General features: G+C 36.3%; 2 protein-coding genes across 2 annotated transcripts; both read right to left on the bottom strand.

Moving 5' to 3' along the window:
- Positions 1-1,262: 1,262 nt before the first annotated feature.
- LOC144447415 (beta-alanyl-dopamine/carcinine hydrolase-like) lies at positions 1,263-11,497 on the bottom strand. Its single transcript, XM_078137431.1, has 9 exons — positions 11,408-11,497; positions 10,601-10,780; positions 8,998-9,195; positions 8,026-8,139; positions 7,253-7,475; positions 6,138-6,231; positions 4,908-5,051; positions 4,274-4,461; positions 1,263-3,746 (listed from the first exon to the last, which is right to left on the bottom strand). Exons 2-9 carry the CDS (start codon positions 10,721-10,723, stop codon positions 3,580-3,582), a joined length of 1,251 nt encoding a protein of 416 aa, XP_077993557.1. The 5' UTR covers positions 10,724-10,780; positions 11,408-11,497; the 3' UTR covers positions 1,263-3,579.
- Positions 11,498-14,329: 2,832 nt separating this feature from the next.
- On the bottom strand, positions 14,330-16,234 carry LOC144447143 (kelch-like protein 11). The gene has a single exon (XM_078137049.1). The coding sequence runs from the start codon at positions 16,232-16,234 to the stop codon at positions 14,330-14,332; it is 1,905 nt and encodes a 634-aa protein (XP_077993175.1).
- Between the last annotated feature and the right edge of the window lie 214 nt (positions 16,235-16,448).

Raw genomic sequence — 16,448 nt, forward strand, 5'->3', positions numbered from 1 at the left:
CTGATAATGTATATATATTATTCTGGTGAACAGTCACTGAACACTTGCTATTTGCACTGTGTGTGTGAAGTTGGACTATGATGTATGGCAAACAAGCTATGGTAACGTCCAGTCATTGTAAAATCATGGCATATTAGATTCATGTATTGTGCAGAGTCTGAACTGGTATAGCCTGCAGCCCGTATGGTATACAATTAGCTTTGTATGCACAGACATTAGCTTCTTGATCTCACCAGTGTACACAATTTTTCAAAAATATTTTCGATATACTGTATAACTGGAAATTGAAACCGCATCTTTATTTTAGCTGAAATTCGTACACGGCTATTTGCGCATGAAAATAATGCATGCAAAGTACACTGCAGTTATTGACTTGTGTCTCTCATTATGCGAAAATAAGTATGTGCTGTAATATTGCGGTATACAGTATAACAAAAATATAGAATTGCTACTGATAAGTGAACACTGGTGGCAATTTAAACATACAACTGGTGGCACCTGGGACCCTATTTTGCATATGACTGACTGTATGTTTGGAGGTGGAGAACTTGAGATGATTCACTGGCAAGTAATCACCAAAATATAAACATTCCCTATATCTGGGTTTTTCACATGCAAATACCACATATTTGAATAATCCTGAATGACACACAATCTAAGCAGCTGTTTGCAGGGGAATTTGTCTCATTTGGAAAAGTTTTTTCATTCTATGAAACAAACACTGATTTTCAACTAATTTGTGTATCGAGTTACCATCTTACAACATTCACAAACAATTTGTACATGATACATGACCTGTGTGTTTCGCGGAGCACAGAAAAAATGCTGAAAACAAGACCCAGAAGCTAGTGCTCTGTACAGCAGTTTGAATTTCCCGTATTTGCATAGATTAGCCATATTCCTTTTTATATAGGTCAGTTCTGTCTTTAACTTGTGGTAGACTCATCAGTACTAAGTTAACCAACATAAACAGCGCCCTCTATCATAGAGTAAAGAAGACTTGACAGTTTGAAGTTGAAAGCTCTCGGCTTTAGCAAATTATGTTGTGTGTATTGACTAAAACTTTAGTACTCCTGGGTATTCAGAATTCATCAGTGGCAGTTCTACAGTTTTGGAAATGTCACTATAACCTATACACTGATTAGCTATTTCCTTATAAGGATATAACATCCGAGTATACAAATCAGAGAGAATTGTGGGATATTCAGCTTACTATTGACACATGGTAGTTTTAACACTTTAACATTTTATTGCAATGTATGAATTTTCAGTAGCAATACTTGCCAGTAGAAATAACAGAACACGAAAAAGTCAAATTACAAACACTGCATTGCCTGGGGTAATAATTGACTGGCACTAAGTACATGAAGCCAGTCATGTTATGCAATATATTGAAATCGATCAGAGGAAATGAAATTAACATTGAAATTCAGCACAAGATACATTTAACACTGAAATTGACCAGAGAAAAGTATTTGTGTATTGAAATTCACTGGGGAAAAGAAATTAACATGGGATAAGAAATTTACATTAAAAATCACCAAGGAAAACAAATGTACATGGAAATTCACCAGGGAAAAGAAGTTTACATGGAAAATCACCAGGGAAAACAAATGTACATTGAAATTCACCATGGAAAAGAAGTTTACATGGAAAATCACCAGGGAAAACAAATGTACATTGAAATTCACCATGGAAAAGAAGTTTACATGGAAAATCACCATGGAAAGAAGTTTACATGGAAAATCACCAGGGAAAACAAAGAAACCTGGGATAAGAAATTTACATTGAAATTGACCATGGATTACAAGGTCCAGCTATGTGAGTGATGAATGCTTAGCATTGCTTACATACAACAGTTACTGTTTTACATGCAGTGACCATAGATAAATATGAAACAATATCACATGGATAAAATTAATAAAACAAAAACAAAATATACAGATAAAAGAACACATCTAAACAACCAAAGGAAGATAACATCCTTCATTTATGTAGTTATGTAGAGTTAGATGTACATAAACTGACAAGTACTTTCACAGCTAACCTTTTCACACCTCTGGTTACTCAACTCCAGTAAATTTGGATCATTCTGTCCATCCAGTCAGACACTGAAGAAGGACAAATGATTTGTTCGAAACATGTCTATTTCTCAATTAAAAGTGGAAGAAGAGAACTTGTGTACGAACATCCTTCATTGTTGACATAAAAATGAATCCGGCATATCTTAGAAAACATGCCATGAATATAATTTTACTACTCTGCTGTGTCAAAGAATAATCTAGAAAATTAATAACTATATAACTGAATTAATTTGATAATTCTTATTCTGTGAAATAGACTATTACCACCAAGATGCATCATAAAAATAACAACCATTCAAATTCTTGGTCGACACCTGGACTTCCACTTCCATTTTTGTTCTATTTTGACCCTCTAGCATGAGGTAAAATGTAAATGCAGGTATGGAGAACTGCAATAGATATCAAAATCTTGTCTTTAGACATCTTAGCCTTAGAAAACAAACTATATAGATGTGACTTCATCTCTCCACTCCTTGCTGTTAATGCTTTGTGGGTTTGGTTGTCACTTGGTGGGGTTCAATCAATAATCACTTGTATTGAAAATGCTATTACTGGTACAGGTGCTAGTACTGCATAGAATATCGATCATTAGCTATTCTATTTTTTTCATCTCACCTCAGAAAACATACTATACTAGTATAGCTTGTACAATTTTTGTGGTTTGGTTGCCACTCAATGGGTTGAATCAATACTAATTTGTATCTACAGTTTAAAACATGAGGAATATCGCAGTGTTCATTTTGTCATAGAAAAATAGACTGTGTCTGACACTGTTTTTATTAGTTAAAAATGAAAAAGATATTCAAGCAACTACCAAGAATTATCAAGAACTTAATGCTGATTAATAAAATACTTTAAAAACTAATAATTTGAGTTTTTAGTTCACTGATGAAATGGGAATGCCGGATATTGACTGTTTCTGCTTTGTATATACGACACTGGTAATTCAGCCGTAATTGGTTTATTAAGATAGACGCAAACTAAATCTATTGTTCTTCAATGTGGTAGATTACACAAGTGGGTGATAGCGGTTCCTCTGTTGTGTGATTCTAATCACCCTGTGATCAAGATAGTGTAAACATTGGAAGTCCCAAAACAACACTGCAAGTTCATAGAACTCTAAATAAACTAGTTTTCAGAGATGCCTCTCTACTGAGACTATAATTAAACCAACGTCCATTCAATAGCTTAGGCCAAAAAAATAAAAGGATTTGTTTCTCATCCTCGCGTGTGTCATCTAAAATCATTTGCGTCACACGTTTTTATTTTCATTTTCCAATGTCTACTTTCCATATCAATGACGAAACCAAACAGTTTAAGATGCAACAATAGCTTTAGTTTGTGTCTATGATCTCAGAAAATGGAAGGCTTGACTACCAGGGTAATATATTTAAACAAGAATAGTCACTTTCATCCAGAAAACCAATTCACCAAAAGGCATCTTGCTGCAATAATATCCACACTCCATAACGTGTATATCCATTTCTCATATAAATCAGGGAACATTCCAATAGAGTTTGTTATCCATACTCTCGGCAATGGTTTCATCTTCTGTGGATGATTTCTTGTGTTGAGGAAGTGGGAAGACAACGACTGGTCCTTCACTTGTCTTCGGATTATCAACATAGACTGACATTGTCCCATTAATTAGGTCAAATACAGCTACAGACAGACAAAACAAGTCACAGTGAATTGGTTGATACATGTGTCTTAGAGAACATCCTCCCCATCCCATCCCCTCCCCCTCCCCAGTGGAAATTTGAACATGCTGACTTAAAAAACCCAGGCGTCACTATCTCAGCTTTTGGTACATATTTTAGCTATACTGTCCCAGTAAGATGAACCACTCTTGTCCAACTACTTGCTAAGTATGTTTATCATCAAGTGACAGTGCTTTGTACACAACATACAAGCTTGGGACAGACACTTCTACCACCATGGAAAGCAAGCTACCAGCAAACTAAGACAGACACCATCTAAAACTTGTGTTGTTCATGTGGTAGATTACACAAGTTGGTGATGGCGGTGTCTTTGTTATGTGGATATATTCACCTATGTAACCAAGGTACAATAAACACTGAATGGAGGATAAATGTGCTGTTGCTTGAGGTACACTTGCTACCAAAAGATGCCACCCTACAGTGAGTGTTAATTACAATAACTCCCCCATAATGAATGGAATTGTCTACCTGTAGCTATTGTTGCTGCTCTATCCTTGCCTTTACCATTCCTGTAAATAGGGTAGTCTGGGTCTGCTGTATCACCCAGAATGTTGAAGATTCCTTTGACATTCCCAGGTACGGGTAGCTTGCTAGCTCTAGCACTTCGATGCTGTGTACTTGTATCGTTGAACTGAGAGATGTTTAGATGTTCATACCTACACACACAGAATATACAGGTACCGTACAATCAAATTGGATGATTGGATCTTCTTTAATTTCATAAACTTAGTGTCTGTGTTCTTACGTTTCATGAGTTGTGCATAGTACCGTATATTGCAAAAATGTACAATTTTTGAAGTTCCACACAAAGACTCTTTAGGTCGGAAGCCCTCCTGTAAGAATCTATTTATTAAATAGATTAAACCAAGACTAGATAATTTGTAGTTTCAAAGTATGTGACGTTAATTTACAACAGTGATTCAAGTTTGTCATCTGAATAAATCATTTCCCATGATGCATTATTCAAAATGGTGGGCTATATTTCCCATGATGCACCATTCAAGATGGATGTTCCTATTTTGCATTTAATACAGTTCACTTTAAACTGGTCTCAATGTAACATCTCACATCTGTCCTTTGCTTCTCTAACTTTATTACTTACATGTTATAATGATAGTAGTGGCCGTCATCTTTGTTATTGGCAAGAGCTACAGTCATATTACTGTACTGTTTAGATCCGGGTCCAACTTCTACATTGTATAACATCTGATTACCAGGAATCTTAGTACTGCTACCAAAATTCAAACTACAAATATACAAAAATGAAAAAGTTTGTAAGAAGAAATTTACATACTTTGAATTGACATTGAAATTTTTTTCATAAAAAAACTGATCACATTCACGCACACACACACACACACACACACACACACACACACACACACACAAATAGTGCAAAAGGCACTGTAGCACAACTGTACAATTTATGTGTATTTTTTAATTAAACTGTTTATCCACGTGCTTTAGTCAGCCTTGTTCAGCCAAAAGTTATCCATTAATCCCTTCAATACTGAAAACATTCCCGCCAATATTGTTTGGACAAAATTCTTGTTTTATGTAAGTTTTTGCCATATATTAACTTCATTTTAGACTGGAATTAAAGAAATGTTACTTCTTAATAAAGTAATATTATTGTAATTATGAAAATATTCATATAAATTGGGTCCCCATATTATTTTAAATCGTCTCTAGTCATGAAAGGATCTCTCTTTTCAGACACTAACCTACATGTATACACGGTGGGTGTTTGAAGATTTCTTTGATGGCGCCTTAGACCACTAAAATTCGTAGTGGTCTGAGACGGCACTGTCAAAGGATGCTTATCAGTCTAATCAGTTCAGATTTGAATACATTGTACTGCACTAATTCTCGGTACTTGAAATAGAATATTACTGCTCAGGTGCATCATAAAAATAATGAACATTCAATTTCTTGGTCGACACCAGGACTGCCACTTTACATGCATGAAAATGAGTCCACCTTTTTTTGTTCTATTTTGACCCTCTAGTATGAGGTAACATCGCAAATACCAAGAGTTGTAATACAATGTATTCATCATATGAATTGATTTCTCAGCAGAGTGTATTAAAGTTGCCTCTTGTTGGCACTTTCAATGTATATTTTCGAAAACCAACTACTGGTAAGCTATTCACCAGATAGAAGTAAACAGGTAATTATAAAGGTTGTGTTTCAGAAAGACTGAATTATGCCACTAAAAGTTTGGAATATGATTCAATGGATGACAGTTAACAAAGAAGAGTCAAATTTTACAACACCTGGGGCTTTAAAATATTGTATAAATACTTGTTTTGTTACCTCACCCTATCCTTACCTGAATCCAGACGCAGAGTTGTATTTGTCCAAAATCTGGAAAACTTCTGCCACAGATTGAGCTCCGAGTAATTTTCTATTGGTAATGTAACGAGCTGATGAAAAGACAATGTAATAATAGTAATATATTATACTTTCAAATAATGACCCCCAAAAAACACACTCTGCGTAGGTAGTGAATAGTACTCATTGTTTAGTCTATGTCGTCATGTCAATGCAAATAGGTTGTATCTGCTATACAATTGTACGACTTTACTGCACTCATGCGACAATGGGCTTTCTTTGCACAAGTTGTAGGTTAATTCATCAAGTCACAGACAAGTAACAAGTTACTTGTCTGTGATCAACTCTTGTAGTAAAAGTTTATATTGTATAGTGCTGTAAGAAACACAGTATTGCCAATACAAACACTCTGTCCACAAGTCCACACTCTGTAACAGTAAATTTCCCAAGTTTCTGAATACAATATATAGGTCCCTAGTTCAGATACATTTAATATGTAGGTTTGAAAATCAATTGTTTGGCAGAGATATGGAAAAATTTGGTCCAGAACAAAAGAATGATCCCATGTAATCCTTATGGTTCCACTGATAAGATAACACTAATATGAGAGCCTGGGATTGAAACCTTGGCCTTTAAATCCTCATGATGTATAGGTTGCATCTATAGACAAAGAAATATGAAATGTTTTTTTCTATGAACTTGTATGATGGAAGAATGCATGATTTGTGATGTTTGTTAGAATCAATCAATCAATCAATCAATCAATAGGTCAATCTATCGATCGATCAATCAATCAATCAATAAATCAATCAATCTATCAATCAATCAATCTATCAATCAATCAATCAATCAATCAAATAAATTTCTCACGCATCAAATTCCAGAGCAACGTTCTCTGAATGGCTGAAGCACACCGTAGGCTTTGGTGAACAAATAAATCTTCAGTTTACATTTACTTCAGGATACATTTGATGCCAGCATGGAATATCTAGAAGGTTTAGAAATTGCATTTTTGTATAGGTTTCTACCTGTGGAAGATTTACTAAGGAACTTTGACATATGATCTGAATACACAGGGCTATCAAGTCAGACATTTGTACAAGTAATACATACGGATCATTGTAGTTTCAACTTCCTTGGGGAATACAGCATTCATTGTGAGGACCATTCCAGCACTGTTAAATCCAAATGCATTCCCAGGAAGATAACCGGGATAAGTGAATGATGTAAATCTTTCTTCTGGATAATGTCCATCCGGATCAACAATATGGGCATCAACAAGATAACCATAATCTGCTATTAATGGGTCTGCATCCTCATTGTGGGCCTGTATACTCTGAATTTAATGAACAACAAAATATTCATTTTTTGAGACTTGGCCAAAACATGAGTTGAGGTACACTTAGAGTTGCATGACAAATCAATTACTGCAACACTTCTAATTTATTCTGAGTTTAAAATTAACATTTAAAGCACCATTCACAGAAGTGACACTGATGTCTATGAGTCAAAACCCAACAAGTATTTTTGTATCACAGATGACTATTATTTCTACACCAGTATGCATTAATTTTCAATCAGGACTCACCTATTGTTCCATAAGTCAGAACTTGTACAATTTTCTCAAGTCAGAACTCACCCATTGTGCCTGAATCAGAAATCACTCCCTGTTCCCGGGTAAAACCAACCCTTTGTTACTGAGTCAGAACCAAGTCAGATCGCACTCGCTGTTCTCAAGTCAGAACTCACCCTTTGTTTGAGTCAGAACTCACCTATTGTTTCTGAGTCCGAAGTTTTCTGTTTTTCCCAAAGCAGAACTCACCCACTGTCCTGAGTCAGAGCTCACCCACTGTCCCAAATCAGACCCCTTCCACTGTTCAACTTACCCACTGTTCTTGGGTTTTCTGATCTACGTAGTTCAAAGCTATATCAGTACATGACGAGTCCGTTAATTTATGCAACAACAATTTAATTTCACTCCGGATCTCAAACAGAAAGGTCTGCCAGAAAAAAAGAAAAGAAAAAAATCAATATTATACCATGCAGATGGTATCAGTCATTTGTTCAGGACAATAATGATTTCTATAAAGTGCAGCTCGACAACTTTTTTTTACAACAAACTTTTAATTTGAATCTAACATTGGCCTTTAACAAAAACTACAAGAATGCATATACACACTGATGCTTCCATCATCCTGGTCAACACTATATGTTATATGAATAACAATGTATTGCTATGTTGGCTTAGCTGTGACTATGCCTTAAAGGCCCACACAGGGGTTAAAAATTAGTTAAGAAAACAGTCGTCTGGCAGAGTTACAGAAAAAGTTGGTCAACACTCTATCTAATCCTTATTGCTTCATTGATAAGATGACATTAGAACAAGACTTTGGGATTGAATCATGGGACTTTAACAAATCACTGCTAGCAGGCGCACTGACTGCTAGAGGGAGCACTTACCCAAACATAAAAAAATTCCAGTTTTGGCCTTTAAAAAATTAGTTGGTTCCGGTTACCCTACCCCACCTAGTTTTTCACTGCTGACCCTAAACTTTTTCTACTTATTTGAGAAAAAAATAATGAAATCGTGAAAATTGTGAAGTCTTGCGAGAAATAGTGGATGCGGAAACTGACATCAATTGAAAAAGACAATATAAAACTGTTCTTCCAATCTTTAATGGCTATACATCTGATGGGAAGAAACCAATAACACAGAGACCATCTACCTGAACTAGAAACTCACACATAAAAAAAAAATCAAAAAAAAAAATCTACCTACCTCACCTATTTTAAAATTGAGCATAATTGGAACCACACGATTTTATTTTTAATATCTATCAGTTGTTTTTTCGACTGACCTCATAAAATGGTACCTCTGCACCATCAGCTATACCTTGGAGTTCATCAATAAACTGTGGAAATGTGGCATTGGTAACACTTAGAAAACTGTTATACACTTCTCTTCCCTTCTGTGAGTTATAGTATGGTTTGAGTATATTCTCCAACTCAGCAGACCTACTTCGATATTCTTGTATTCTTGCTTTGAAAGTTGATCCCTACAGTAAAAAGGAAATACTATTATATTTATAAATAGAAACGTAACAGATAAGTACAGAATCGTGGCAAAAAACTTGAGCATGCATTTCAATAATTTTTGGAACTCAGTAAATTTTCATGAGTGAAGTCCAAAATTTTGGAAAATAAATGACCAACTTTATCATTTGAAAATCTAGTGGCAGTAACTTTTTGCTACCTTTTGTTAATTTTTGCCTGTTGAAAAAATACACCGAATCTTTACATGAAATGGTTTGATTATTCTACGATACTCAATGAACTAATGGTTTTTGATGGCATTGTGTGTACACTGGTCTGATATTTGTATGAAAAATACCGACAAATGGTTCAGACTATGTACTTCCAACAAATCTAAAGTTGTGGGATTTTCATAGGGGTTTATCACTAAGGGAGCCTTCATTAATTACAAGGGGGAGGGCCAGTGGAAATCAAGCCTGGTCTGTTGCATAAAATGTTACCCTCCCCTAGTTCCATTTACTTTCTAAAAGTGACCCTCCCTCAATTTCCTGTGACCCTCTATTAATTTCCTTTCTCATCACCCTCCTCCTGTTCAAATTTTAAAAATAAAACATGGGTTACAATACTGTCAGAAGTGAAAAGGGATGTGAGGGCCAGAATCCATAGTAAGGAATCAATCCCACCACTGCCACATACATTGATAGTTTTACAGTTTTTAGTTACATACATTGATAGTTTTACAAATTTTAGTTACATATAATTGATAGTTTTAAAGACATTCATTTTTCAAACTGCTATGACCACAGTGATTGCGTGAAGGCACTACGTTAATCAATACCTGTGTTTGAATATAACTTGTATGGACATAGACAGTGGAGAAGGAAACTCCACTGTCTATGGTATAGATGAAGACCTGAACTGTCAAAGACTAGATGGGTGCACACTATACCACCAACAGTGTTGGGACGGAGGTCAACATCTCCATTCTCCCACATTATCACCAATGCACACTGTTCCCCATTCACTATCTGTAAAATCCACTCCTATTCTCACCCAATAACTATAACAACTGATTCACTGCATGGTTGCTCAGCAATTTGACTGATGTATTACTTTACAATGGTGATAGTGGTGGGAATTGGCAAAATCCCCAAATAATGAAAACCTAGATAATATAATCAAGCCACAGTAATGATGTGACCTATCAAATTCAATTTTCCTAAATATGACCCTCCCACGAGAACCTTTTCGTAAAATGCGAACAACAACTCCCCCCCCCCACTCCCCCACTCCCAATTACTGAAGGCTCCCTAAGTGACCAGACATCAGCAAATACAACAACACTGCAAGTAGAGGAATAACTTATAGAAAGAAACATATTCATACCATATAAAAATAATTAGTATAGTGTGCTACAAAAATACTTACAATATCATGTCCAACTTCATAGTGAGTTCCTTTGGTGTAAATCGTTGGTAAACTCAATGAGTCCACATTACATACACAAAGCAGTAAGCTAAGGGATACAATAGCTTCCTTAAGGAGGGTCATCTTTATTCAGTGACAAACAGGCAATATCAATACATGACTACAGTTGCTATGGAGCTCCTATACAGAATAAACCAGAAAATATCACTGTCAGTATACATGAAAGACGTTTTACAGCCTGTAAACTCTTCTACAATCAAGGATATTTTTTTTTTAATTTTGAAAACAAACTCACTTTTTAAAGTGGCACATGCTGAATTTGTAAGCGAAAATAATAGACCCTTGATTAAACTATCCTAGCATAATGTTAATGTTGATGACATGTCTCCCATATTACAACTGTCTTCTGGCACTGTTAGAACGCTTAATTGTATAGTAGGGGATTTCCTTTAACATTTTTATATGTATAAAAATGTATAAACTCATTTTACGCCATATGCCATAGTAGTCTAGAGTACAGGTAGGCTAGGTGGTGGTCCCCCGGAGGGGTGGGGGGGGCCGTATAAACTATAGTATAGACGTTAAAGGGAGAGTTGATCAATATGCATGACGACTATGAGATTCCATGTTTTTAATAATATATTGAACTTTTTATCTACACTTTCACTGCATGCTATCTGACCAGGAAGTTTGTGCTGGGGTACGTAACTCTGGTCTAAACTTAGCAATCCATTATTCCAAAGGCTGTGCATATCCCAGCTTGCACTTCTTGATTCAAATAGAAAAGTGACCATACAATATACTTACAGTTTGATTTGTTGCAAGACCAGGAATTGACTAGCTACAGGATACACCCCCACTCTGGATCAAAACATCACATCCACCGACGACATCATTGCACTTCAACACGATCAGCTGTTTAGCATGTGATTACCTTTACTACTTACATGCGCCCTCTATGGCAATTTATGTGAGTATGAACGAGTGGGTTTTTCATATATGGGTACAGACTCAATTACTCTCTTACTCAGAAATACTGGCGATATTTTTAAACTCAGAGATCATGAGTAGAAGTTGAATTTTATTAATTTTACACTGTTTTCCGATTGTATGTTTTTTTCTGTACTCTCAAAGTTCATCTCTGATAGTGGGTCCAAGTGTAAGTAAGTATTTCAAAATATGTCTTTCTCATTTCATTTTTTAAGATCATTTTCATTATCTGTTGTGAAAATGAACCAAGGCTCATGTCAAAACTGTAGAAATAGTCATAAATCTAAAGTAGCAACAACTCTCTCTTTTCTTTCAACTGTATATGTTATGTGAAAACTAGTTTGGATACCAACTGTAGGTTCTAACCCTAACCAAAGTCTGGTCAAAGTTCCTCAATCAGAAAACATTCTTGTGCTCTCTCCTACAGCGTTCATATAAACATGATTATGCTGTTGTGTCCCCATGTGAATTAGTTGGAGTCCTGGTTGGACATTGGACATCGTCAAAACAGCAGTACCAAATGAATATTTAATGAGCAATGATGACAGTCCGTTATTACTAGTGACATGCGCTGTTGTGCTTTGCTCACTATGGGCTGAACTATAACTAACACCGTTCATCAAGGCCTTGATTAGAGTGTGAGTCGTAGTGATACTGTATAGGAACTAGACTGTGAAAACATATTAGACTTACAGTTTGTATTTGGAGACTTTCAAGTGATAAATTAAAAAAAAAATTGCAATTCTATGTTCTGAATATTTTGTAACTTTGAAACAGCCATGCAATGTTTTTGTGAAGGATTGTATCCATGAATGTATGTGAAAGATTATGGTTCATTGTAATATAAACTGCAATATAAAAATTAAACACACAGAGACACACGCAAAGATGGAGAGACATATGCACTGACAGAGAGAGAGAGAGAGAGAGAGAGAGAGAGAGAGAGAGAGAGAGAGAGAGAGAGAGAGAGAGAGAGAGAGAGAGAGAGAGAGAGGGGGGGGGGGAGAGCAACCATGCCTGTAGCACTAGTTTTCTACAAAAAATGGTTATTACCACATGTTCTTCAGTTCAATTTTGAAAACAAAATTTAATTTAATATCAACTAGAACATGACAGTCTGCAAGAGTACAACTGGGTTGTAGAACTGTTTGTAAATAAATGATTTCAACAACTACTTACGAGTTTTACAATTAAAAGAATGCCAACATTGAATGTGAACATACGATATGGAAAATCTCATGCAATGGCAGTAAACTGCATGAAATACTTATGCTAAAAGTTTCCTTTCTAATGTGATAATGTTACATGCAATACAAAATGGAATTTCATACTTTTGAAAACTAATTTCCCATATTTTGAATCATTGCAGACATTTCAAACTTTGCAATAGATTATTACATATTTCAAAATAGCATAAAAAGTTGCATAAAAGTCACTTTAAAAGGGAATGCCATACTAAGAATTAGTGATTTCACAAACTTTCGGTTTTGGAGAGTCATTTCATAATGCCACATCATATAAATTTCATGTGATTACCAAGAAATGCCAAATTGAATCTTGCTTTAGATCAACTAACATAACAGTGTTGTCCAGTGTTGCCGTGTGATTGCAGCAGGCATCTGTATTAGATGAACAATAAATATTCATGACTCCTTATAAAGTCATGAATAATTTATTTTCATCTAATACATATATGCATTTGTGTGAAATTTACATGATGTGTGAAATCATGACTCCTGAACCCAAAGTTGACATGAGTGGCATTCCCCTTAACATTAGAATAGAACAGTTTACTTAAAATTTCCAGTAAGTATATTTTCATCTCACTTAAAACTCAGCTTGTGCCACTTTTTAAGAATGTCGCAAGACTTTAGTTATTACTAACCTTTAACAAACAGGTGCAAAAGAATAAGTAACTAAGTTATTACAGTCAATTTCACAATACCCTTCAGCTTTCCTGTTTGATACAACCACGCAAAAACCAAAAACCAACACTTCATTTGCAAGATCACCTTTTTGTGCTACTTTTAGTCTAAACGAAATAAACCATTGAAATGTATTGCAACTCCATGCAGACATTTTAGCACCAATGTTTTTTGTAGTATCAAACACGTGATGAAGGGCAGGTAAAATGTCCTTTGCGGTGTTTATTTGATGTCTGTATGGTGACATGTGTAGACGACATGTAGCAAGAAACTGTACTCATTCAATCTTGCTATCTTAAAGTGTAGCATGTCCAGTTTCTTGTTGGTTTCTGCGTGGTTGTATCAAACAGAAAAGCTGCATGGTGTTGTGAAATTGACTCTGCATGCAATATATCTTTAAAAGTGTAGTAATAGTCAATAACATAGTGATTAACGATGATATATGCACTATTTATCTCTCAACAAGGTAACAAGAGTACAAAACCCTCTAAATTTCAGTGTCCTCTTCAGATACTAGTATCTATTCGGGTATCTGCAACAGAATACACACGCACCACTGTGTATCAAACAAGTGTAAAAAAAACCTGAATGGTGTACACCATGATAAACAGGGAGTCAATCAAGTCTACCCAATGTCAATGCATTGAATTGAATACAAATCAGGTATATGCTAGGGAGTCTAAACCTATTCATATCCCAACACTAAGTCCCCTAACTTGCTAAACTTGAGTATAACTATACAGTTAGTCCACTGTTTTTTTCAACTCTTGCCATGATGTTTTGTACGGGTGCAGTACTTGTCCTGGGGAAGTTTTCATGCCAAATCCCACAAGTATTTAACTGGAATCTGAACCAAGCCACAAGCTGCTCTACACACTTTAATGGGAGCCGAGGCAAGTTTCTTCCACGAGTTTGTGGCAGACTGGAATAAATATGTTGCATTTGTACTCAATCTTCTATACTCCCTGAGAAGATTATCGTGCACGGTTCCTCCACCACTGATAAAGACATCTCCATCATTATTGACTACACACACAGCTGCATCTATGATTGCACTTTTAGCCTGGAAATCTTTATTTTCCAGAGGTGGGTTATCAGCTGGACTCAGAGTAAATTCTTGGCTTTCAGCCGAATACGCCATCTTGAAGCTACCGAAGTCATTGATCTCATAACCATCTGGTGCTCTCCTTCCGATACTAGGAAAAACGGTCTGGGTTCTTTTCAGGTCATCCATTTCAATATTCAAATCTTCACTCGACCATTTGTCTTTATGAGTATCATAGCAATTGATGACGCCTGGATGGTGACGTACGTATAGATATATGTATCTATCATTCACAACTACGACATCGGGAGTAACATATGCCACTGGAGATGATCTCTTTTTAATCCAACGGTTTGTGCGAGGATTAAGCATCTCAATGGATTTGGGGTTACTCTCTCCACCAATAACATATATTTTGTTATTGCATACTACGGCTGCACCAAAAGTATGAGCGAGTAAACTCGGTGGATATATCGTATAATCCCATTTATTCTGCAATGGGTTATACACTGCAGTTGTTGTATTTGATATAAGTACTAAGTTATTGTTCAGAGCTACTGATAAAGGTGGGCTTGTGACTGGAAGGACGGTGTCAGCTGAAGGCAATGTCACCCATTGGTCTTTACTCAAAATGTATCCAAGCATATTTGGCATTGCTCTCTGGACTTCTGATGTTCTATCAGTTCTCTCAAATGTTATACCACAGCACACAAGAATGACATCAATCAGTATTTCACATCTGGGCTGCAGTCGGATATTGTCACTGTTGTCATCAACGTTTGCGAGATGGAACCGTGTTGCTTCCATGACATACATTTTACACTCGGGACTTGCCTTCACTAATGGCTCCATTTCTACCCGGTCAAGTAGGAATTTTTTGTCCACGTGTCCAAGTCGGATGTGGCTCATCAACTCAGGAAATTTGGATTTACGTTTTCTCCTCTCAACATTTACCCATTTCACTAGAAATTCAAATAAGTCTTCTTCTCGTATTTGTATGCCCTCATTTGATATTATCGAACAGAGTTCATCAGCTGACAGGCGCAGCATATCATCTTCATTTTTTCGCATGATTTCGCTGAAGTGATATTCCAACACTTTCTGCGTCTCTGCTGACAAACTCTCCATTCTCAACTGCTCGGCCATCTTCTTCATTTGGAGACAGTTGGTTGAATTTAACTCTCCTTGGAGATAACTTTCACAGTACTCTTGCAGATGCGTCATCATAAAGTGATCTGCGCCTCTCAAAATGTCAAATACATTGTCCAAGTTCAAGTTGATCGTACCAGAGTAGATAAAATCAAGAATTCCTTCCATACCATCAGCGGACGTACACTGCAGTTCTACACTTCTACTTGCAGCTTCTTTCATTCCACTCCGTAGCATGGACTCGAAGTATGGACTACATGCTGCCAACACATTACGGTGGACCTTGAATTCTCGTTCTTCCACACGTAACGTCATATCACAGAATATCTCATCATCTCTTTGGTGTCTGAGCTTGTCGATCAATGAGGACTGGTGACAGATTTTTACACTTGCAGGACTTACGCGACTTGTGCTCGAACCCGCCATCCTTTCAACATGGGCTCTATTTGCGAGAATGTCCACGTCGCGGGTTGGCGCTGTTGCACCAGCTCGCGTTGTCACCTCGCTCACAGGGGCAGCGACCATGTAATTGATTGATGATTGATTGGTCGATTGAATGATTATTTTTATGGTGAAATAAAACTTACTTTTTTTGTGTGATATCGATCAATTGACTGACTGATTTTGTGGTGATGCACACAGGGGGCAGCGAGCATGTAATTGATTGATTGATTGGTTGATTGGTTGGTTGGTTGGTTGGTTGGTTGGTTGGTTGAATGATTATTTTGTGTGATATTGA

The sequence above is a fragment of the Glandiceps talaboti genome, chromosome 16 (genome assembly GCF_964340395.1).
Source record: "Glandiceps talaboti chromosome 16, keGlaTala1.1, whole genome shotgun sequence".
NCBI classification, from domain to species: Eukaryota; Metazoa; Hemichordata; class Enteropneusta; family Spengelidae; genus Glandiceps; species Glandiceps talaboti.

Bases quoted from the DNA above. Each gene is read 5' to 3' on its own strand.
- LOC144447143 (XM_078137049.1), bottom strand. From the start codon at position 16,234: ATGGTCGCTGCCCCTGTGAGCGAGGTGACAACGCGAGCTGGTGCAACA.
- LOC144447415 (XM_078137431.1), bottom strand. From the start codon at position 10,723: ATGACCCTCCTTAAGGAAGCTATTGTATCCCTTAGCTTACTGCTTTGT. The intron at 8,140-8,997 runs GTCAGTCGAAAA...TTTTTCTGGCAG, and splicing joins CAGAGGTACCATTTTATGAG to ACCTTTCTGTTTGAGATCCG. The intron at 7,476-8,025 runs GTAAGTTGAACA...CATTAAATTCAG, and splicing joins AGAAAACCCAAGAACAGTGG to AGTATACAGGCCCACAATGA.